The sequence below is a fragment of the Paroedura picta genome, chromosome 2 (assembly GCF_049243985.1).
Source record: "Paroedura picta isolate Pp20150507F chromosome 2, Ppicta_v3.0, whole genome shotgun sequence".
NCBI classification, from domain to species: Eukaryota; Metazoa; Chordata; class Lepidosauria; order Squamata; family Gekkonidae; genus Paroedura; species Paroedura picta.
In genome coordinates this window covers 77,215,189-77,239,122 of record NC_135370.1, presented here as the reverse complement: position 1 = coordinate 77,239,122, position 23,934 = coordinate 77,215,189, and the positions used below count along the sequence as shown (strand labels likewise).

The 23,934-nt window shown below is 43.0% G+C and overlaps 1 protein-coding gene across 3 annotated transcripts in view; it reads right to left on the bottom strand.

The window, feature by feature from the left end:
• P2RX3 (purinergic receptor P2X 3) overlaps positions 1-23,934 on the bottom strand; it is a 59,683-nt gene that overhangs the window by 18,040 nt on the left and 17,709 nt on the right. For 2 of the 3 annotated variants that reach the window (XM_077320962.1, XM_077320960.1), the window contains exons 3-6: positions 16,619-16,690; positions 15,331-15,397; positions 9,196-9,289; positions 7,865-7,942 (exon numbers count right to left, since the gene is read on the bottom strand). In XM_077320962.1, coding sequence (XP_077177077.1) covers positions 7,865-7,942; positions 9,196-9,289; positions 15,331-15,397; positions 16,619-16,690 — 311 coding nt within the window. The remainder of the gene's footprint in view (positions 1-7,864; positions 7,943-9,195; positions 9,290-15,330; positions 15,398-16,618; positions 16,691-23,934) is intronic. The other variant, XM_077320961.1, reaches the window with a different exon arrangement.

Sequence of the window (23,934 nt, the reverse complement as noted above, 5' to 3'; positions counted from 1 at the left end):
TGCCATCAATTGGCTGTGACTTGATGGCATTTTGCACACACATACACACAAACAACAGATTGAATATATATCACCATACATGGGAGGAGGGAAATTCACCCTTTAACTAGTTTGGTAGATAGTTGGGAAATATTAACCTGACTGCTCATAATAGTAACAGAGTTTTGCTGTTTTCACTGCTGTTTTCACTTCCCAGGCCAGGGTAAAGATGAGAAGAAATGGAACCAAAACTTGAAAATAAGGATGTGTGTATGTGGGGAGGTTATGTCTCATGGTGATTGATGGGCTTAACAGCATCTCACAAACACCTCATCCTTCTAGCCTCTGATGGCTACCTCAAGGGTTATCTTCCTCAGTTTCAGTGGTGTCGAGAAGCAAATTGTTTTTGCTATTTCCTGAAAGTATTGCCATGCATGTGTGCGTACCTCCTGGGGTTTCACTAGCTTTTGTCGAAACTTTCACAAATCTGATGTGCTCTGAAATTTTGGAAAACATTTGGAAAAAAATGTTGTAAAGCCTGGATAGCTGTTCTGTGGATGGGAAGATTCAGATGTCTGTCACCCACACAATAAAATAAGAGTCCAGTAGCACCTTTAAAACCAACAAAGATTTATTCAAGGCGTGAGGGGGGAGGGTCTTTGTTGGTCATAAAGGTGCTACTGGACTCGTATTTTATTGTGCTACTTCAGACCAACACGGCTACTCATTGAATCTGTCACCCACACAGCAACCATTTCCCATAGGATTGTCTTTGCTTGGATCATTCAACCCCCCCCCTTTCCAAAGGAGGCTTTAAATTTTTAATTTGCACTAGAATATCATTATGGTGATGTAATGTTATCACAAATATGTGCACCAAGTTTTTAAAATTCTCAACTTTCATTAAGAAAACTAGTAGTAAAGCCTGTTGCACTTTGTAATGCAATGGGCAATAACTCATGGTTTGATGTGGGTTTAATGCCTCACTTGGAAGCTGGCAACCCTAAGAGGAGGTCTCTCTGTGCACGGCAGTCTTGACCCTAGTTAGGTTTATGCACACCTAGGTAGTGTGGAATTCCAGAACATGAATCTACACCAGTCTGGCAACCTTACCTCCTCTATGTGGCTGGTTGGGTTGCTGCGGAGGCATTACACACTTTTGAGGCCCCGTTTCCAAACTTCAAGGAATATTTCCAGTCCAGGGACAGCTAGCTTCCATCTGGGGCCTGGAGATCTCCTGGAATTGTTGCTCACCCCCAGACTATAAAGATCAGCTCTCCAGGCAAAAACTTTGGAGGGGTGACCCTGTATTTATGTATTATTTATTATTTCACTTTATATCCTGCCACTCTCCATGGACTCGTGGCGGGTCATATAAAACAGAATAAGCTCTCCAATAAAACCAATACCCCCCCCCCCCAAACAACATAAAACACAAGAACCTGCATAATCCCATTCCTCCCCTAAGCACAATCATCACTTCTCATGCTGGAACTTCTCATGCTGATGGAAAGATATGATCTAGTGGGCATCACAGAAACTTGGTGGAATGATTCTCATGACTGGAATGTAATAATGGATGGATATGAACTGTTCAGAAAAACAGAATAGATGGAAGAGGTGGAGGAGTGGCACTGTATGTGAGGAAAGGGCTTACCTGTCAGGAAATTCTAGTGAAGGAGAGTATATCTACAGTGGAAAGCATCTGGGTGAAAATAAGCGAGGGGAAAACAAACAGTGTGGTGGTTGGTGTCTGCTACCGACCGCCTGACCAATGAGAGGATGTGGATGCTGCACTTTGTGAGCAGCTTGAGAAAATATCCAAGCGGCAGGACCTTGTCATCATGGGTGACTTCAATTTCCCAGATGTGTGCTGGGAAACAAACTCTGCGAAGCATCCTCAGTCATGCATCTTTCTGACCTGCCTGGCTGACAGTTTCATTTATCAAATGGTAGATGAGAGGTTCACAAGAGATTCAGCCATACTGGACTTAATACTGACCAACAGGCAAGAGTTGGTGGATGAGGTGAAGGAGGTGGGGACCCTAGGGGGAAGTGACCATGTCCTCATAGAATTCCTTTTGAGATGGGGAGCCAAGGAAGCTTGTAGCCAGACGTGGATGTTGGATTTTCGTAGGGCAAACTTTAATAAACTCAGAGACATGATGAGTGTCATACCATAGACGAGAATGCTGGAAGGGAAGGGAGCATGTGAAAGGGTGGGCGCTACTCAAACAAGAGCTATTGCATGCTCAATCAATGACTATCCCAGAAAGACGAAAACACTGCAGGAGCTCTAAGAAGCCTATTTGGATGAACAGAGAACTTCAAGAGGAACTAAGAAAGAAAAGGGAAATGTTCAGGAAATGGACAGAGCTCTAAAGAAGAGTACCTACATGTTACTAGGCACTGTAGATCAATCATCAGAAAGGCCAAAGCTGAAATTGAGCTAAGATTGGCCAGGAAAGCCCACTGTAACAAGAAAAGATTTTTCAGTTATGTGAGGAGCAAATGTAAAGTAAAGGAGGCAATAGGCCCACTGTTGGGTGCAGATGGACAAACTGTAACGGAGGATGCGGAGAAAGCAGAAAGCCTCAGCGCCTATTTTACATCTGTTTTTTCCCACAGGTCAAAGGGTTTAGGCGCATCTAGAGATGGCAGTAGCCAAGAGATAGTGTCTGGGTGGCAGGTTGACATGGACAGAGAGGTTGTTGAGAGGAATTTAGCTGCACTGGATGAGTTCAAATCCCCTGGGCCGGATGAAATGCACCCGAGAGTGCTCAAAGAACTTTCCAGAGAACTTGCAGAACCCTTGTCCATCATCTTCGGGACCTCTTTAAGGACTGGAGATGTCCCGGAGGACTGGAAGAGAGCAAACGTAAACTACAGACCAGTGAGTCTGACCTCTGTTGTGGAGAAGATAATGGAGCAGATATTAAAGGAAGCAATCTGCAAACATCTGGAGGACAATTTGGTGATCCAAGGAAGTCAAGCATGGATTTGTCTCCAACAGGTCCTGTCAGACCAACCTGGTTTCCTTTTTTGACCAAGTGACAGGTTTGCTGGATCGTGGAAATGCGGTTGGTGTTGTTTATTTGGATTTTAGTAAACCTTTTGATAAGGTCCCCCATGATGTTCTGATGGATAAATTGAAGGACTGCAATCTGGATTTTCAGATAGGTGGATAGGGAATTGGTTAGAGAACTGCACTCAAAGAGCTGTTGTCAATAGTGTTTCATCAGACTGGAGGGAGGTGAGTAGCGGGGTACCTCAGGGCTCAGTGCTCGGTCTGGTACTTTTTAACATATTTATTAATGATCTAGATGAGGGGGTGGAAGGACTACTCATCAAGTTTGCAGATGACACCAAATTGCGAGGACTGGCAAATAGTCCAGAAGATAGAGACAGAATTCAAGAGTTACAGAAGTCTAATCTGGAGGTGACTGCTGCATGGACCACCGTAGCTAGGCAGTCTGAGGGCAGTAAGGGTGTTAGTAGCCTTGCCTGGCGAAGATGGAAAAATGTCATGTGGGCTACACCTGTGATCTTGTCCTCCACTGAAAGGGAGGCATCCAGAATCACACCAAGATTTCTGGCTGAGGGAGTGATATTAAGCTGCACGCCAGCCCAAATGGGTAGGTGCGCTCCCTGTCCAACCTCTTTTCTGCCCATCCACAGGACCTCTGTCTTGGAGGGGTTGAGTTTCAGGAAACTGCTTCCAAATATCTGGCAAATGTGTCCAGGGGAGAGTCCAGGTGGCTGACCAGGAGGAGATAGAGCTGGGTGTCATCCATGTATTGGTGACAGCCCATAGGTCTGGACCAGTTGGGCAAGAGGGTGCATAAAGTTGTTAAACAATGCGGAGGAAAGTACCTGTGGCATCCTGCATGGGAGCTGATAGGGATGTGATAACTCTACCCCCACAGCCACCCTCTGTGTCTGGTTCTGGAGAAAGGAGCACAGCATTGTACCGCATTGATATTTAGGGATGCCAGCCTCCAGGTGGGGTCTGAGGATCCCCTGGAAGTACAGCTCATCTCCAGGCAATTTATGTTGAAGGGAAAGCTCTTCCCCCTCACATGCACCTCTTCAAAAGGAATACACATGGCCACAGATACCCCTTGGCTAGCACAGTCTGTTGGTGGGCTGGTGATGTCTGCCCTTCTGAAGCCTGAGGCTTACTGCTGGCAACTGCAATTCCTGTTGTTGTCTGCAAGGCCAAGTCATTGCCTAATAAAAGTCGATCACCTAGTTCCCCCCAAAGTTTCACTGTCTACTTTCCTGTAAAGCTAACTTCATATTATTATTATTATTATTATTATTATTATTATTATTATTATTATTATTATTATTATTATTATTATTATTATTATTATTATCCTTTAATTTATATCCCGCCTCCTCCTGGAGGCTCAAGGCGGGTCACATAAAATCAATCCCCTAAAAACAGTAACAAGAACAATAAAACACAAATCACAACAAGGCAAGACAAGAATGGCGGCCAGTTCATGCAACTAACCCAATTTCCATAACCCCACTAAAAGGAAGAAAAAAAAGGGGCGGCTGATGGCACACGCAACCGCCACATTTGTGGGGGGGGGGGCGATCTCTCTTGCTGCCCGGCCTCAACCAAAAGCCTGGTGGAAGAGCTCCATCTTGCAGGCCCTGCGGAACGTTGAAAGTTCCCGCAGGGCCCGCAGCTCTTCCGGGAGCTCACTCCACCAGGTTGGGGCCAGGACTGAAAAGGCCCTGGCCCTAGCTTCCTTGGGGCCAGGAATGACCAATAGGTTAGCCCCCACAGAGCGTAAAGCCCTGCAGGGGGTATAAGGGCAATAGGCGGTCCCTCATATACGCTGGGCCCAGACCACGGATGGCCTTGAAGGTCAAAACCAAAATCTTGAACCTGATCCGGAATATAACTGGTAACCAGTGCAGATGCCTCAGTACTGGCTGGATATGGGCCCTCCAAGGTGTAGCTGTGAGGACCCTAGCAGCTGCATTTTGGACCAGTTGCAGTTTCCGGGTCAAGCCCAAAGGCAGGCCAGTGTAGAGCGAGTTACAGAAATCTAATCTGGAGGTGACCGTCGCATGGATTTTTCTGACGCACATGAGATTACACTCTGAGTACAGAACTTAATGATAGCAGAGTGGTGATTTTAGGGACATAACATAGGAATTGGTCTCCAAAAAGGATAAAATTTACACATTACAGATCCCACTGAACCATTCAGCTACACATTATAGAGAGTTCTATATAGGTATATTTATATATAGAGTGTACTATCATAATCTTGACCACTGAGGAAGACCCGGAAGGGTCGAAACACGTTTGATCCTTGGTTCTATGTGCTGTTAGTTCGGTATAGTTTTTAAGAAGTTTTTATTCTGTTTTTAATTGTGCATTATAATAAATAATTAACAAGTTTTACATTATTTTTATTGTTCAGCTCAAATTTTGAATTCCTACCTGTAAAGGTTGGGTTTTGTTCCTTTTTTGGTTTAGCATGGATCACTGTGGCCAAGGGTTCGGGGGACAGATAGGGCGCTAGTAGCCAAGCCTGGCGAAGATGGAAAAATGCCTGGCCAGCTACCTGCTTGACCTGTGCCTCGAGTGTTAGTGAGGCATCAATAGTCACCCCCAAATTTCTGTCCTGAGAGGTGATCTTAAGTTGCGTCCCGGCCAGAATTTGAAATTCTGGGCCAATTATACCTTTGATTTCATAGGACCTTCCTGGCAAATACTGATTTTTATTTACCAGGCCAAGCTTGAGAAAAGCAACTTCAGTTACTATGACTCACTAGACATTAACTTGTTCACTGTTTACAGTTTCAGGCTGTGGGTATTCTTTATTTAGATAAAGAATCTCTAGATAATGATCACCTTTGCAGGCAAAAATGGCTACTTTGGAGTTTGGATTCTGAGGCATCGTACCATTTTAAGGCCCTCTTCCAAATTTCCAGGAATATTTTCAACCCAGGGGTAGCCAACCTCCTGGTGGGGCCTGGACAGCTTCTGGAATTACAGCTAATCTCCAGACTATAAAGATTAACTCCCCAGGCAGAAATGGCTGCTTTAGAGGGTGGACAAGGTTGTCGTGCAGAAGAAACATTTAAGGCTTACCACCCAGGTTGTGCAGATGAAACAGGAGGCAAAAGAACCTCCACAACAGCATCCAGTTTCATCTGCACAACAACCTTGCACGGTAGTCCTCGAATGTCCAGAGAGTGGTGGAGAAGAAGCACGCATGGCTTGTCTGCATCTTCCCTCCAGCAGCGAGGCCAGCCACAACAGTATTTTCAGTGAGAAGCGGCTTTTCTGTGGCCTCCCTGTCAGCCAACTGTTAGGCAGAAGGGGAAATCTTTCCCCTCTCCAAATGAATGCACACACACATCCTCAGACTCCCCTGCATTGCTCTCATAAACACCTCCCTCCCCCCAGTCAGGGGCTATTAGAGGCTCCCTTCACAACAGGCCTGAAGGGAGGAGGGAGGTGCAGAATCCTGAACAAGAGCAGCAATGGGCCCTGGGGGAGGGGAGATTCCACCAATAGGAATCTTTGGAACCTTCAGTATGTTGCCAGAAGTATGAATCACTCTTTATGTATATAGACTAGGGGCAAAGCCCGTTGTAACAAGGAATACAATGGGGAGGGGTTGTCCAGTCTGTAAGGGTTGAATGTGTGTATTTTGTGTGTGTGTGTTGGTGTGGTGGCAAATGAGGGAATGGGAGTGGAGAAATGGGTGTCAAGAAGGTGTGGTTTGGAATGTCCGTTGAGTGTGGGAGATGACTGACCTTTGGGAATTGTGGCATAGTGGTTACAGATGGTTACAGATGAGCTTTCAAGAGCCATGTCTTCAGCTATGTGAAGGGAAAATCAGACTGGAGAGTCTTCTTAGGGGAAGATTGCATGGCAACCAATTCCTCCCAGTTCTGCATCATTTCCCTTCTTGTGTGAATTAGACCACAGACACTGAAATGTCCCCCTGCTCTAATCCACATGGGGGAGAGAGGAGACTAGATTAGACCAACCCAACCTGAAAGGCCCCCATGCAACCCTAGCAGCTCACTCACCAGGGAAGATGTTGGACATGACGGTTAGGGGCAGGAGACGCAGCCTGACTGGGTGGCTGGCCAGTGGTTGGCTGGCCACTCAGATAGCAGGATGACACAGGGAGGAGCATTTCTTTGGCCCTTAAATTTTGAGGCCCAAGGCAGGACCATCCTTTGGCCCTTGAGTTCTGAGGCCCAAAGGTCATGAGGCCTTTTACTATAATTAAATAAAAGTCTCTAAAGCCTTTTGTTGTAGAAATACAAGGGAAAATGCATATCTCTGCAATGGAAAAAAGTTAGAGACTAACTTTAAAAAACAACATAAATGAAAGCTGAAGTCTCAGAGAACCATATACTCATAGACCCCTGGAATTTGTCCTTCCTCTCCTGTCTTTCCCTGTTGGCAGACCTGTGTGTGAAAACAATAGACTTGCCAGTATGCAGTCTGAATTCATGGTGTTGGTTTTGCAAATTGTGTTTCCAAATCCCATGAATATGCAAATATGAAGTCTGAAGATTGCTATAGTGTGGGCCATGGGGACTGGATCTCTTTCTGCAGTCAAACACACAAGCTCTGTTACATCCTGTATTATATACTGACCTTATGACCCATCTTACGTGTATGTTGGAGCACAGTTACAGTTTGTAACACCATTTACCTGTCTCTGTTAAGAGGCTTCTGCCAGCCCCAAGGAATTGATGTACTAATCATGGAAAAATTCTTTATTGGAGAAAGTTTCTGTTATTTTCAGTCCTCATTTACCAAAGATTTACTGAAAGTCAAATTCCAGAATGCAATGTGAACTCTGGTTTATGGGTTAGAGTCATTACTCACTTCTCAAAATTGAAGAGTGGGAAGCGGACACTGTTCTTAATGAAGAGAGTGAAATTCTCTGCTTCCAGCATGACAGGTCTGAAGGGAGAAAGATAATTGAAATCAGCCTCTTGGAACAGATCATCCGTTATAAGTGTAAAGGTAAAGGTAAAGGTATCCCCTGTGCAAGCACTGAGTCATGTCTGACCCTTGGGGTGACGCCCTCCAGCGTTTTCATGGCAGACTCAATACGGGGTGGTTTGCCAGTGCCTTCCCCAGTCATTACCGTTTACCCCCCAGCAAGCTGGGTACTCATTTTACCGACCTCGGAAGGATGGAAGGCTGAGTCGACCTTGAGCCGGCTGCTGGGATCGAACTCCCAGCCTCATGGGCAAAGCTTTCAGACGGCTGCCTTACCACTCTGCGCCACAAGAGGCTCTTGTTATAAGTGTAGCTCAGAACAAAATAAGGTCTCCAGTCCAAATTTTCTCAAATATTTTGAATCTTTCCCTTCTTTATTTTCTTTATTTCCCCTCCCAGCACATCTTGGATAATTTCTCCATGATTGACCTTATGGAGATGTCCATGCACAGTTCTGTGGACTGGGGTACTAATTAAAAATGACATTAGAAGAGAGATACAAGAGGACATCTCTGAAGCCCTCCCAAAATTCCACTCAGAGAGCTTCCATTAGAAGAAACATACAGATATTTCTGTAGTTCTAAGATTTGGGAAGCTTCAGCCAGCTGGGCTATGCTGTTTGGTTTCCATAGCTTAGTGCAACATCACCATGAGAACAGAAGGAAAGGAATTGGATTTAGCAAATAGACAGTTGGTTAATGGAACACTCATTTTTCCTCCTTTTGTTTCAAGTGGATAGCCGTGTTTGAAGCAGCACAACAAAACAAAATCAGAGTCCAGTAGCACCTTTAAGATCAACAAAGATTTATTCAAGGTGTGAACTTTTGAGTGCAAGCACTCTTCCTCAGACTATGAACTGACCATCATGACATATTGATATATTCCCACTGTCATAATGGTCAGTTCATAGTCTGACGAAGAGTGCTTTCACTCGAAAGCTCACACCTTGAATAAATCCTTGTTCGTCTTAAAGGTGCTACTGGACTCTGATTTTGTTTTGTTGTACTCCTTTTGTTGTTAGATTACACCAAAATAAAATTAAAAGATAAGCTCGTTTCAAGGAAAATTTGTCTATGGTCAAGTTACCATTATTTGACATTTCAGTTGACCAGCTTTCCAACTCTAACTGAAGGCTTACAGTGTGGGCAATATTTCCCTACTTTGAAAGCACAAGAAAGTACAAGAAAATACTGGGCTCTCTGAGTACTTACACTTGTTTGGTATCTACTTCTGCTGGACACCAACCCTGAATCTGACAGGTTCGGATGGTGGTATTGTAATTAACGCATAAGCCTGTCAGGATCCCTGCAGGAAAAAAAACATACCATCATGTAAAGAAAATGTAAAGCAAAAGCACTGATTGACACAAAGCCATTTCTCCTCTCAAATTCTATTATGGAATCTAAAAATAAAAACTATTTGCATCTCCCCACTTTTATAATGTGCTCCAGACAGACTTTTGGTGCAGACTGCAGAGTGAATTTGTTCACCCCAAATTTTAACCAGACACACAACTATTTTTGAGATCTTCAAGTTTTGTTGGGTATTTTTTTTTGGGGGGGGGGGTCAGCCATGTTTAAATTTGCTGTTCTGAGGAAGCTCATCAATATATTACTTATGCATTACATAGTTTTCATTATTTGCAGAATTCTTTAAAATCTTTATAATATATCCCCACATAAAATCCTCTGAGTCAGGTCACTATTTCCACCATATTATGCGTAAGGCAAGGCAAGCTGGACGTGGTTAAACAAGAAATGAGAAGACTGAACATCGACATTTTAGGAATCAGTGAACTAAAATGGACAGGAATGGGTGAATTTAATTCAGATGACCATCAGGTACACTACTGTGGACAAGAATCTCACAGAAGAAATGGAGTAGCCTTCATAATCAATAAGAGAGTAGGAAAAGCAGTCTTGGGATACAATCCCCAAAATGACAGAATGATCTCAGTTCGAATCCAAGGCAAACCATTCAACATCACAGTGATCCAGGTCTACGCCCCAACCACTGCTGCTGAAGAGGATGAAGTTGATCAGTTCTATGAAGCCCTACAACACCTTCTAGAAGCAACGCCCAAAAATGATGTGCTTATCATCATGGGGGATTGGAATGCTAAAGTAGGAAGCCAAAAGATAACCGGGATAACAGGCAAGTTTGGCCTTGGAGTACAAAATGAAGCAGGACACAGGCTGGTAGAATTTTGTCAAGAGAATACAATGGTCATAGCAAACACTCTTTTCCAGCAACCCAAGAGACGACTCTACACATGGACATCACCAGACGGTCAACACAGAAATCAGATTGACTATGTGCTCTGCAGCCAAAGATGGAAAAGTTCTATCCAGTCAATAAAAACAAGACCAGGAGCTGATTGTGGTTCAGATCATGAGCTTCTTGTTGCAAAATTTAGGCTTAAATTGAAGAAAGTAGGGAAAAGCACTAGGCCACTCAGGTATGAACTAAATCATATCCCCGACGAATACACAGTGGAGGTGACAAATAGATTTAAGGAATTAGATCTGATAGACAGAGTGCCTGAAGAACTATGGACGGAGGTTCGCAACATTGTACAAGAGGTAGCAACTAAAACCATCCCAAAGAAAAAGAAATGCAAGAAATCAAAATGGCTGTCTGAGGAAGCTTTACAAATAGCTAAGGAGAGAAGGGAAGTGAAAGGCAAGGGAGAAAGAGAAAGATACACCCAATTGAATGCAGAATTCCAGAGAAAAGCTAGAAGAGATAAGAATGCCTTCTTAAATGAACAGTGCAAACAAATAGAAGAAAACAATAGAATGGGGAGGACCAGAGATCTTTTCAAGAAAATTGGAGATATGAAGAGAACGTTTCATGCAAAGATGGGTATGATAAGGGACCAAAATGGTAGGGACCTCACAGAAGCAGAAGAGATTAAACAAAGGTGGCAAAATTATACAGAAGAACTATACAAGAGCGAGCTTAACATCCCTGATGACCACAATGGGGTAGTTACTGACCTGGAGCCAGACATCCTGGAATGTGAAGTCAAATGGGCCTTAGGAAGTCTGAGCAACAATAAAGCTAGTGGTAGTGACAGCATTCCAGTTGAACTATTCAAAATCTTAAAGGACGATGCAGTAAAAGTGCTACACTCAATATGCCAGCAAATTTGGAAAACTCAACAATGGCCACAGGATTGGAAAAGGTCAGTTTACATTCCAATCCCAAAGAAGGGCAATGCCAAAGAATGTTCAAACTACCGCACCATTGCACTAATTTCTCATGCTAGCAAAGTTATGCTCAAAATCCTACAAGCTAGGCTCCAGCAATATGTGGACCGAGAACTTCCAGAAGTACAGGCAGGATTTCGAAGAGGCAGAGGAACTAGAGATCAAATTGCCAACATACGCTGGATCATGGAGAAAGCTAGGGAGTACCAGAAGAACGTCTACTTCTGCTTCATTGACTATGCTAAAGCCTTTGATTGTGTGGAGCACAACAAATTGTGGCAAGTTCTTAAAGAGATGGGAATACCAGAGCATCTTATTTGTCTCTTGAGAAATTTATATGCAGGTCAAGAAGCAACAGTGAGAACTGAACATGGAATCACTGACTGGTTCAAAATTGAGAAAGGAGTTCGGCAAGGCTGTATACTGTCGCCTTGCCTATTTAACTTGTATGCAGAGCACATCATGAGAAATGCGGGATTAGAGGAGTCACAAATTGGGATCAAGATTTCAGGGAGAAATATCAACAACCTCAGATATGCAGATGATACCACTCTAATGGCAGAAAGTGAAGAGGAACTAAAGAGCCTGTTGATGCGGGTGAAGGAGGAGAGTGCCAAAGTTGGCTTGAAACTCAACATCAAGAAAACAAAGATCATGGCATCCGGCCCTCTCAATTCCTGGCAAATAGAAGGGGAAGAAATGGAGATAGTGACAGATTTTATTTTCCTGGGCTCCAAGATCACTGCAGATGGGGACTGCAGCAAAGAAATTAAAAGACGCTTGCTCCTGGGGAGGAAAGCTATGGCAAATCTAGACAGCATCCTAAAAAGCAGAGACATCACCCTGCCAACAAAAGTGCGTTTAGTCAAGGCTATGGTCTTCCCAGTTGCAATGTATGGCTGCGAAAGTTGGACCATAAGGAAGGCCGAGCGTCAAAGAATTGAGGCTTTTGAACTCTGGTGCTGGAGAAGACTCTTGCGAGTCCCTTGGACTGCAAGGCGAACAAACCGGTCAGTCCTAGAGGAGATCAGCCCTGACTGCTCTTTAGAAGGCCAGATCCTGAAGATGAAACTCAAATACTTTGGCCACCTCATGAGAAGGAAGGACTCCCTGGAGAAGAGCCTAATGCTGGGAGCGATCGAGGGCAAAAGAAGAAGGGGACGACAGAGAATGAGGTGGCTGGATGGAGTCAGTGAAGCAGTAGGTGCAAACTTAAATGGACTCCGGGGAATGGTAGAGGACAGGAAGGCCTGGAGGATCATTGTCCATGGGGTCGCGATGGGTCGGACACGACTTCGCACATAACAACAACATGCGTAAGGAGCCAATTTGAAATGGTGGAGTTATAACAATACTACAAGGCCAGATGCTGAATTCAAAATAAAGATAGGAGTCATATCAAGGTCCAGCACTGACCCACACCTGATTTTTTTTATCTCAGCTTACTCCAGCAAGACAGAACAGGTTATATAGTTTTAAAGCCCTGAAAAATAAACTTTTAAAACTATCACCTAACTTTATCGCACCTCAGTTGAAGGGGCACGTGTGTGTGGGGAGGGGATACTTGTACTTCCCACTATCACATATGTTATTTCCAAGGATAACATTTCTATACAAAACTACCTTGATTAAATCTGGCAAGCTGTATACCTGGTAAATAAAGATTTTTAGCTGCTGAACTTTGAAGAATGTATATACAGCTATGTATAAACAGCTATGAAGAATGTATAAACAGCTATTTCTGAGATCACACAAGTACATCAACGCCTTGAATTAGATACGGATGTGAGGTGAGACAGAGTGCATGGCCCAAAGAGTTGTTTTTTATACACTGCATTTCACAAACCAAAGAAGCTTCAGAAAGGCTTACAATCGCCTTCCCTTCTTCCCCCTACAACAGACACCCAGTGAGGTAGGTGGGGCTGAGACTGCTCTGTGAGAACAGTTCTAACAGGACTGTGACTGGCCCAAGGTCTCCCAGATGGCTGCATTTAAAGGAATGGGGAATTAATCCAGATTAGAGGCTGCCACTTTTAACAACTACACGAAGCTGGCTTTCAAATTTCCCAAGGACTTCTATTAGCTAGGGCAAAGATTGAGGTCCATTCTGCACAACTTTAATGTAGCAGAAGGCTTGCAAATTGTAAACGCTACTAATTTGCAGTTCCACAAGACGTCGCACACAATCTGCAACACTCCTGCAACAGTTCCGCGAAAAGGGCTTAGTTGTAGCGCTTATAGGAAAATTGGGAAAAATGGATTCACCCTCCGAATAGCGCTACACTCTTGCAAACAATCTGCAACACTAGCAAAAAAGACCTGTGCATTCCCATTGTTGCGGTTCCAACAAAGTCCCTCCCCCTGGCTCTCTCCTCTGAACTTCTGGCGAAGCGATCACCATTTTTTTTCCTTGGAGCAAGAAGAAAGCAACGAACCAGCGAGGCCTCATTCACCCAGCGAAGCTTCTCTGGCTACAATCCCTCCACAGAAGTGCTTTAAAGCTCCCCAAGCACAACATAGCCCCATTTGCAAGTTCCCTTTATTTTCTGCATGTGCGGGGGGGGGGGATTTTTTTTCACTCGGGGAGCTTGGTAACGATTACTTGCCAGCTCACACGCCAGCTAGGTGGGTCTCTACGTTAGGAGGAATCAAGGCATATTTGTTGCAACGTGTTTTTTTCTTTTTTTTTTAAACCCTGTGCTTAAAGGGAAAGGGGCTTTCCCGGAGCATGATAACAACCGCCCATTTGCTGTTTGTTTGATTGACGGCCAGGGGCGGGACCAAGCACAGAAAAAATCTCTTCCTTTCTAGCGATTTTTGCGAGACTGGAAATCTGTGGGAAACGAATGTAAAGCTACTGGATTCCACTAAAAAAGCAGGTATGGATAACGCCGAGATTGCACTTTTTAAAATAGCATTTCCACTTTGTGGAACCAATTGGCAACATTGGTCCTTGTGCGGAAACACCCTCAATGTCCCAGTCGCTCATCCTACCATATAACTAGCAGTAGAACATCACACAAAATGAGCCCAAACAGACAGATTTTCTTAATGTACTGTATGTTTGAAGGTTTTCAAAAACAGCTGAGTATAGTCTGCATAAACCAAAGTCTCTGATGATAATCCTTTGGATGTTTTGAGAACAGCCATATTAGAACTAAAGGAAATATATCCACAAGCAAAGGCCTGATCCTCCTTATTTCCTATAAGTATTTATTATATTTCTGCTTAACTACTTCTTTCAAGAAGCTCAGGGACTAACTAGCTGTGAGTTGAAACTACAGGAATATAAAGAAGTAATTTCCCATTTCTTTTTGAATTGCATAAATTGTCACCGTGAGTCTTTTCATTTAACCAATTTTCATGATTGTGTTCTTCATTCATTTTGTTCCTTTGCAAAGGTTTTTAATGCCATTTATATGTTATATACCATTTATGTGTAATTGATGCAAATAACATTAAAATCATAGACATCTGACAGAAAAAAAAATCAGTGAGAGGAATAAGAAAGTGGCCTGAGAATAAAAAACTAATTGATTCAATTTGCACAAGGAAGAAATGAAATTGGAATTTTCAATTTGAAATGGTGGGGTCATAAATTTTATTCACCTCTCCAATTCGAGTACAGGTGCAAAGTAGGAAAGAAGTGCAGAATGATATAAAGAAAACTAGGGGTGGATGGATGGGCAGAAGACTCTGGCTTCTTCACTTGCAGTGGCTCCCTCTACGTCCATGATATCCAAAATTGCTAGTTATCTCCAGATGGGGATTACTTGTAGTTCTACAACCTGTCTAGGGAAACCAGAAGTGGGGAAAGGGCTTTCTGAGTGAATAAAATCACCCCTCCCATTTTATACCCATATACAGTGACAAACAGGGGTCTGCCACCCTCACTTCTCACTAAACCTGTTCAGGATCTCCCAGGCAGCATCCAACCCAAATGTTGATCAGGCTGAGAGCTGCTGGGCTTTAATAACAGTTCCATGTCAGTATGTCTTCAGGCTATTTCTTATGAGGCAATTCTGCCAGCTGTGAATAAATGATTATGGAAATTAGCCTTGCACAGTGGTGATTATGAGAAAAACCTTCCCTCCCTAGTCAGTCTTTCTTCCTGAAGTGACTTTATTTGCTTACCTCCTCCTGTAGTGGGGACAGGCCTCTTGCATTCATTGTCCGATTCACACACGTAACTCTTCTCATTCTGGAATAGAGAAGAGAAGAAGAAGGAAGAGAGAATTAACCGCAGATGCTGATAAATTTATCCAGAGTCCCGCTTAAGGTAGCTTGCAAGCAGAAAAAATCATTATGAAATTATCAATATAAAAAAACTAAAAGGCCATTCAAAAACAAGCCAGGGACATAATAATAAAATTAGCATAAAGGCCTTTATGCTATTTCCATGAACCAGATCCCATAACCCAGACCCTATTTGCTCCAAGATGCTCTGTCTCCTGAGGAACAGCATGTCTGAGCATTATGTATCCCCTGTGTTTCCTGAAGCTATATTTCATCCACATGGAGCTCTGATTTGACCATGGTCATATGCAGAGTGGAGCCTGGGTTTAATCCTTCTATCCTCTCCTTATTGAAACTAACCTTTCTGCCAGTGCTAAAAGGAGAAGAAAGCATACACACAAACAGTTGTACTCATATTATCCCCTTGCCACGGTCACGAACACTGAATGGCTTCAATAGGCAAAACTACATGAAGGTGAAAGGGTTAAATATTACTCACCCCCTTCCCAATAGGCCCTCATCCAAATCTGAAATTGATCTTTAATAAACACTTGGAAGGAATCCCAGCATAGATCATGCTACGTCTCAACCCTAAAACGCTGAGCATATGTAAACCAGGAGTCCTCGGCGTGATTCCTGATAGCTTGCTGATAGCTATCCTGGTGCCCATTAAGTGGGTTTAGAAAGTGGGTTGGGATAGATGGGGCTTTTGGCCAACAGAGCTTCTGATTGGCCACTGGAGATCTGATTGGCCAAGCAGATTAAAACAAAGAACAACATTGTTTTCAGCAGCAGCTGCCCCCACAACACAGAGATCTTCACAAGGTAAACTGTTTGCAAGCGATAAAATATTTTAAAACAATGTGTCATTTTAAAAAGAATCATGTTAAGCAGAGCTTCTGCCTAAAATGTTGAAGAGTTACTAGAAGAATTCTGCATAACTTTACTCCCTGACATTTTGTGATTGGCTCTGCCTCCTGTGGCAGCCATTGTTAGCTCAGGCTTCTGAGAGTTCCATTCTGGAATTGTGCCCGCTAACTTGTGTCAGAATTCCAAAGCAAAAATGCCTGCAGGTTCCAAAAAGTTAAGGACACATGGCTTAAACCATGAGAATCTATGTGAGGCAGGAAAACCTAAATCTCTAGTTCATTCCACTTCTTCCCCTCTTGTTGCCTCTCCTCCTTACCTCAGGGCAGATCCCTTGTACCTGGTTTTCCGTGACAATGAGTTTGGTGATGATGACAAAGACAGATGTTCCCTGAGGGCCAGAAGAAGGATATAGGAAAGATGGAAAAGGAGAAAAAAGGTCAAGTTGTTGAATGAGGGACACTCAAAAAAAGAAAAGGCACAGAGTGAAACAGAAAGAATCAGAAAACACAGGAGGGCCGTTGGATGTAGCAATCTAGTCCAGAAAAGTCACTGGACACCATTAAAAAAAACTATTGTGCTCGCCTACCCAGTGTGTTAGTCATTGATGGCACATTGATGGTATTATAGAATGAATACTGGGGGGGGGGGGGGAGAAGAACCTTACAAAATCTCCTCTGCTGATCTCCAGAGACAGTTCTTACTTGCCCCAGGCTATCAGGGCTGTGATATTTATAAACCTGGATTCAAATTTTGAAAATAAGAGCTATTTTAAGACTCAAACTAAGAATGATCTACAGTTCCATATACTATTTCCCACCATTTTTAAAAATCAAAATAAGCATCTTATTTTGTTCCATTAACCACTTTCATTCATTCTTTTGTTTGTTCCAAATAAAACACCCTTAATGCTCCTGTGGGGGGGGGGAGATGTGGGTAACCTGTATCTTTCCCTCCCTATACCAATAGCACCAAGAGGCATTGCTGATGATGGGTTTGAGACATGTGGCCCATGAGGCAGTGGCAGAATTGCTGAGGCATGGCTTTGCTTTCTCCTGGCTATCAGCAACCTCTAGAGTAGAGGTTAACTGGGAGATTTCCTTGTAAGTTAAACAGCCAGTTCGCCCTACATTTTCCTTGTGTAAGAGCCTCTGCAGATGTTCCTGAAAAGTACCAGAAGCTGAAAGTGGAAGCCACTTCTAACATTTGCTGGTATACCTTTATAGTAATAGTAGTTAAATTTTTATTTTATTGGCCATTGGCCATCACAATCATATGAAAACAGTATTGTGCAGAAATGATATAACCAAACAAATGGTACGTAACAATATGCATAAAATGATCAAATCTAAAATAGTGTTATCAATACAAGACAGAAATAAGATTAGCATTTTAAGAGAAGACCATTGGACATTAGAAGTACTGTTTGCATAAATTGGCCCTAGTTTTCCTAGCAGCCAGCGCAAAAAGTGCCTCTCTAGTGGAGAGATAAGGATCTTTGTCTGACAACAGAAAGGTCAGGTTTTCAGTTTTTGCAATGCTCCAAGGCAGTTGTTTCCAAATAAATTTGTTTCTCACGTCATCATTGTGAGGGCAGTTCAGGACATAATGTATGGGGTCCTCGGTTACCATATTGCCACAAATACAAAGCCAGTCTAAAACAGGAAAGTAAAGAAATCTGCCCATGCGGACTACTATCAGCATTGCTTGGAACCTCAGACAGGTGAATGCCATCCTTAAGGTTAGAGTTGGTATACTGACTAGATAAGCAGATCTGAGGTGGTCCCTTTTAAATATTTTGAAGAAGGCTGCTACTTTAGATGGAGCAATTGCCCCAATATCAATTACTGTGTCTGTATGATAGATCGAGTCCCTTAGGTCATTTCCTGATCCATCAGTTCTTACTAGGTCATCAGGGACAGAGTATCGCGATCGAGTTATGCTAAGGTACTTGGAGTAGGCTTTATCTTATTCCGTTAATAACAGTAAGAACGTCTCACTGAATGTTATGCCAAAATATTTATAGGTACTAGATTGTTCAATTGGTGTGCCCAGGATACTCCAGGTTGTTTTTTTGGGGGGGGGTCACTTCCTAAACATCACCTTGGTTTTCTCATAGTTTATATTTAACCCATCCTCCTTAGAGCATAATCCAAGTTTATCAAGTCATCTCTTCAGACCAACTCTGGTCAAGGAGATCAGCACCATGTCGTCTGCATAAAGCAGAATTGACACTTGTGTTTGATCAACTGATGAGGGGGAAAATTCAGGTCTCTCCAACTTGGTTGCTAAGTCATTGATGTACAAATTAAACAAATGTGCCAACACAAACCCTTGTTTCACCCCCTTTTTGGACTGGTATTTCATTTGTCAGTGAGCCAGAAGTGCCTGCCTTGACTCTTATGGTGGTGTCTTATCATATATACTAGGGGTGCCTCAACCCCAAGGTTCAGGAGTTTCACCCAGAGCCTTTCCTTGTCCAGTGAGTCAAAAGCTGCTGCTAGGTCAATATAGGCCACATGTAGTGCTTTTGTGGGACCTTTAAGGTATACCTGGCTATACCTAAAGCAAACTGGGGCCATTTTCACACATGTTTTTAAGAATACATATAATGTTAACATTTACACATAAACTCTAAACTCTAATGTTGCGATAAATACATGTTTTCAATTGTATGTATCCTATGGACACATGTTCCAGGAACTGGATTGCTTATGGTTCCTCATATTTCCATGTAGGAGCAAACATGCATTGTGTGTGAAGCAGAATCAAAATCAGCAAAGCATAAAACATCCCTTTTGTTCTGAAAAGCAGAGTCTGGAAACAATAATGAGCCTAACCACAACTTTCATTAAATGAGTGTTTTCCCAAATGTCTGGGCCATTTCTAGGCTACAGTTCCTGAAAGTCAAATTCTGGAAAGTACTAGCACCATTTGGGGCCAGGAGATATATTAAGAACAGATTTCTGTTCTTTCCTAGGAATCATTCTGATTCATCCCTTATTGCTTAAGATTTATTTATTTATTACATTTATATACCACCTTCCCATGTGGTTCCGGGTGGTTTACAGAGAACATGAAACTGTGTGACTAACAATATGATTTTGGTAATTACATCCTCAACACCGACAACAATAACAATCTGTAACTCTAACTTTTTGATCATGACCCCACAGAGAAGTTAGATCGGGATTGCTTACAATGACACTAGTGAGTATACCAGAATGGGAGGGGGTTCTGGGGATCCAATAGATGTTGCCACTTTCAACTGAATGCTTGGGGGAAGAGCCCCATTTTGCAGGCCTTGTGAAACTGTGCTAGCTCTGACATGGCCCAGATCTCCTCTGGGAGTTCATTCTATCAGGTGGGAGCTAGGACAGAGAACAACCTAGTTGAGGCCTTGGAGTCAGTGATCACTTGCTGGTTGGAGTTGGCTGAGTGTATAGCTCTTTGTGGGGCATAGGCAGAGAGGCAGTCTCTCAGGTACGCTTGGTCCAGACCGCAGATGACTCTGAGGAAACTCCTCCATCTCTGGGCTACAATTTCCCCATCAGTTCCACAATGAAAGTTTCCACAATGCATTTCCATCATTTATGCATGCATGCATGTATATATGTATATTTTCTTCCCCAGGGGCCTCAACATGGCTCACAACAACATGATTGTTCAGTGTTTTTCCTGAAAGGTAACTGATACATGCTTTTATAGTAGCAATGGTTTTGGTGAAGCTTATAGCTGATTTACTGAATAAAAGCAGATTAATTCCCCTACACTTCTGGGCTTGACATTACATGAATTTCAGTACTTGAAGGTAAAATCTTCAAGAAAAACCATACCCTATTCTTGGACCACAAATTTCCCACAGAATCCCTTTTGCTCCTCTTCTGTTAAAAAGATCATCCAATTTTGAGGACATTGAATTGCCCAGGTTATCACATGCAGAATGTGGGTGTGTGAGTCGGAGAGATGTGCATGTCTGAGCAGGGCAAATGTGCCCCTAGAAGAGATTGAGGGCAGGTTAGTGTAGTTATGTACTTCTCTGAGTTGTGAGATGTTCCAGGAGCTGTGCTCCCAAGGTATAGTACCCTTTCAGTGAGAGAACTGACTAGTGGTATGTTTTTAATATTTGGTTTCTTGACAAATATACAAGAAGAGCATTGAGGAAACAAACAGACACACCTTCAACAACTAGTATCTCCCCAGAAAGCAGGATACATCCCAGCTCCACTTTCAATTCCAACAAACTCCAACTAGAAACATTTTCTGCCCCTGTCTGTATGGGTTGCCAATTCCCGTTACAACTTGGGGTTCTCATGCACACGCATATGCTGTGCACATCTCAGACTCCACAAGTAAATTTCCCATCCCAGGAAATATCTACTCATTAAGAAATATTAACATGCATTTGTTGTTGAGACCCTGATTGTCCACTCGCATAGGGTTGGAAATCAAAATGTTACCAAACAACCCTCTACTCTTTGGCCCTGGTCAATTATTGTGAAATACTCTGGGAAGCCAAAAATATCACTGTGCAGGTGGCAACTTACATTTTCATTTCCTTGTGTTGTCATCATTTGTGAAATAAGACTAGGCCCATTCTGCACACATTGGTTAGTGCACATTGGCTAATGTGGATCTTCCTGTGTAAAACAGGAAAATTCACTTCTAAAATGCATTGGAAGTGCATTATCCAAAGTGTGTGGAATGGACCCAGGATGACCAGATTCAAATCCACCTTCTGCCACAAAGCTTATTGGGTAGCCTTGGGGCAGTCTCTCTCTCACAGCCTAACCCATGCCACAGGGTCAGGCAAGGATAAAACGGGAAAGGGAGGAATTATGCACGCTTCCTTGAATCCTTAGAGGAAGGACAGAGAAAAGCAAGATCAATGGCTGTTAATAGCTAATGCCTTGCTCACAATGTTTTTACAGTTACGTAACTTTTCCCTTCTGCATGTTTTGGATTCCTAATGAACCTGCAGTTATTTGAGGAATTTCTAGCTCAGGTAGACCATGTGAGAGAAGCATTAGAATTCTCTCACAGTTGTAATGGGGAAGGAGGAAAGGGTTATTGCAGTCCTAAGAACTACATTGCATATTTAGAACAGAAAGTGCCTGGGATCATTAACCTGTCCCGAATTTGATGCTGAAGGGACAATAAACCTGAATTCATATTCAGATAACTGTCTGACTTAAGAGTCCAATAACTTGCATCTGTATTTCTGCTGATGCCACTATATATTTGCTGCCTTTGATTCACATGGTAGGCTCTTCATGTCTCCCTCTGAACTGTTCATGTGCATTCTTATAGCTGCATATTCCATTAAAATAATACCGCCTCCATACCTTGATTCTTTCCTAATTGCTGCTTGCTTGCTTTGTAAACTACAAGTAGCTGGGCTTTTAGCTGAGTGCAGAACATAAGTTTTTTAAATAAATAAAATCAAACTGTAGGAATGCACTGTTCGAATATTATGCATTCCCAGGTCCTAGTTCATACAAGTCTATTCAATATTAGGTGATGACTTGCAGGTGTGAACTTTCTTGCCATGTCATATGAAATATGATATGGATTTACATATTCAACTGCCACTGTTACGAATAGAGAAATCAAGTCCTGTACTTGCATGTTTGAACTAGGCCCTACGGATAAAATATATATTCTTTCTGCATGCATAACTGTGCACATATGTATTTTTAGCAGCAAGGTCTGTTAAAATACACACAAGCAGGGCCAACTCCAGCATTCTGGTTACCCATTGGGTGCCCAAATAGTCCATCCTCTCCTCATTTGCAGCCAGTAGGGGCAACAGAGAAAGATGATGCCCCTCCACCGCTGGCACCCCTAAAGAATCCCCTGGACCTGCCTATTGGATAGACTGCTCCGGCTTCCAAATTGGGATTAGGGAGGACTGCCCCCCCCCATTGTGAGTATTTTAAAGTGGCAAGTAGTGACAGTTATACTTACAAGCAATTAAACTAGGATTTATTTGATATTTGTACCCAAAAAAGTCTGCTTAAACAAGACTTTAATAGATAGGGATATACATTAGGTAGTTAGCTGTATATTTTTAGATCTGTCTTTCTTATGGTACAACAGAAGTGTATAATATCCATATTTGGGATACAGTGAAAAATACATTAAAATGTTTTGCAAACAGATATGATTATATGCGTCCTGGAGAATGGAGAATGTGATGAACTTGCTTAGCTGTTTGTAAAAACACATCAGCCTGATTTGAAAATCGCCCAGCAAGATTGCATAGATGTAAACTACTGCTGTGCTGCTTTTGTGCCAAATCTGCATTTGAAATGAATAGTATGTTCAGTACCATGAGCTGGCTGCACAAGGGCTTTGAACTTCTGTTCGTTAGTCAGGAACTACAATCCTAACAGGTCTATTCAGACTCCTATTCAGGTCTATTGAAACGAGCTTACTTCCAGGAAAATGTTCTTACAATTGTCCTGCGAATCCACACAGTTGATTTGGGTTGCCCTTGTGGATGATCTTCATTTAAAGTTGGGCAGAGGACAGTCTCCCCTGTTGATACTGTTGGACCTCTCAGCAGCCTTTGATGCAGCTGACCACTCCATTCTTATTTACCAGCTTCAATACAGAGTTGCATTATGGATGTACCCCGTCAGTGGTTTGACTGTTTTCTGTCTATATATGAGGCCACTGAATGAGATTGTCTGGAGCGTTGGGGTCCGGTGTCATCATATGCACATGACATCCAGCAAGCATATCAGGGCTCTCTCAGTCTCATAGGGTGTCTGTTGTGGGGAGAGGAAAGGGAAGGCAACTGTAAGGCACTTTGAGCCTCCTTCAGGTAGAGAAAAGCGGCATCTAAGAACCAACTCTTCTTCTTCATCTTCATAAAGTTCTTCTTTATGCATGGAGGCCCAGGCCATGAATACTGCCCACCAGGTGTTTTACCACCTACACTAATCCCAGCAATTAGTACCCTATCTATCAGCAATTGACCTGTCCACTGTGATCCATGTAATGGTCACCTCCAAATCAGACTACTGCAACTCACTCTACGCAGGGCTACCCTTGTACCTGATCCGGAAGCTTCAACTAGTCCCAAACCACACCAGAACCAAGTGGAAAGAACACATTTGATCAGTTCTTTCCCAATTGCTTTGGCTCCAAGTTGAAGACCAAATCAGGTTCAAGGTATTGATACTAATCTTCAAGGCCCTAAACAGTCTGGGAGCTTTGTATCTGTGGGGCCACCTTCTTCCCTGTGTCCCTCAGAGAAGCTTATGTTCCAGCATACACAATCTGCTAAAGGTCCCTGGCCCCAGAGAAGTGAAATTGGCCTCAACCAGAGCCAGGACCTTTTTGGCCCTGGCACCAGCTTGGTGGAACATTCTCCAAGATGAGATCATGGTCCTGAGGGACCTAAAACAGTTCCACAGGGCATTCAAGACAGAGTTGTTCTGTTGAGCCTATGGTTGAGGTCCAAACCTGGACTCCCCATGCATTAATGTACACATGTAGAAAGGCAAACAGAAACACCATGCAATGCCATAACCACTACCAAAACATCTGGTTTAACACTTCCTCCCCTCCCCCACATGTTGAAGAGTATAGGACACTCCTGGGCCATGAGGGGTAAGATTCTAGGAA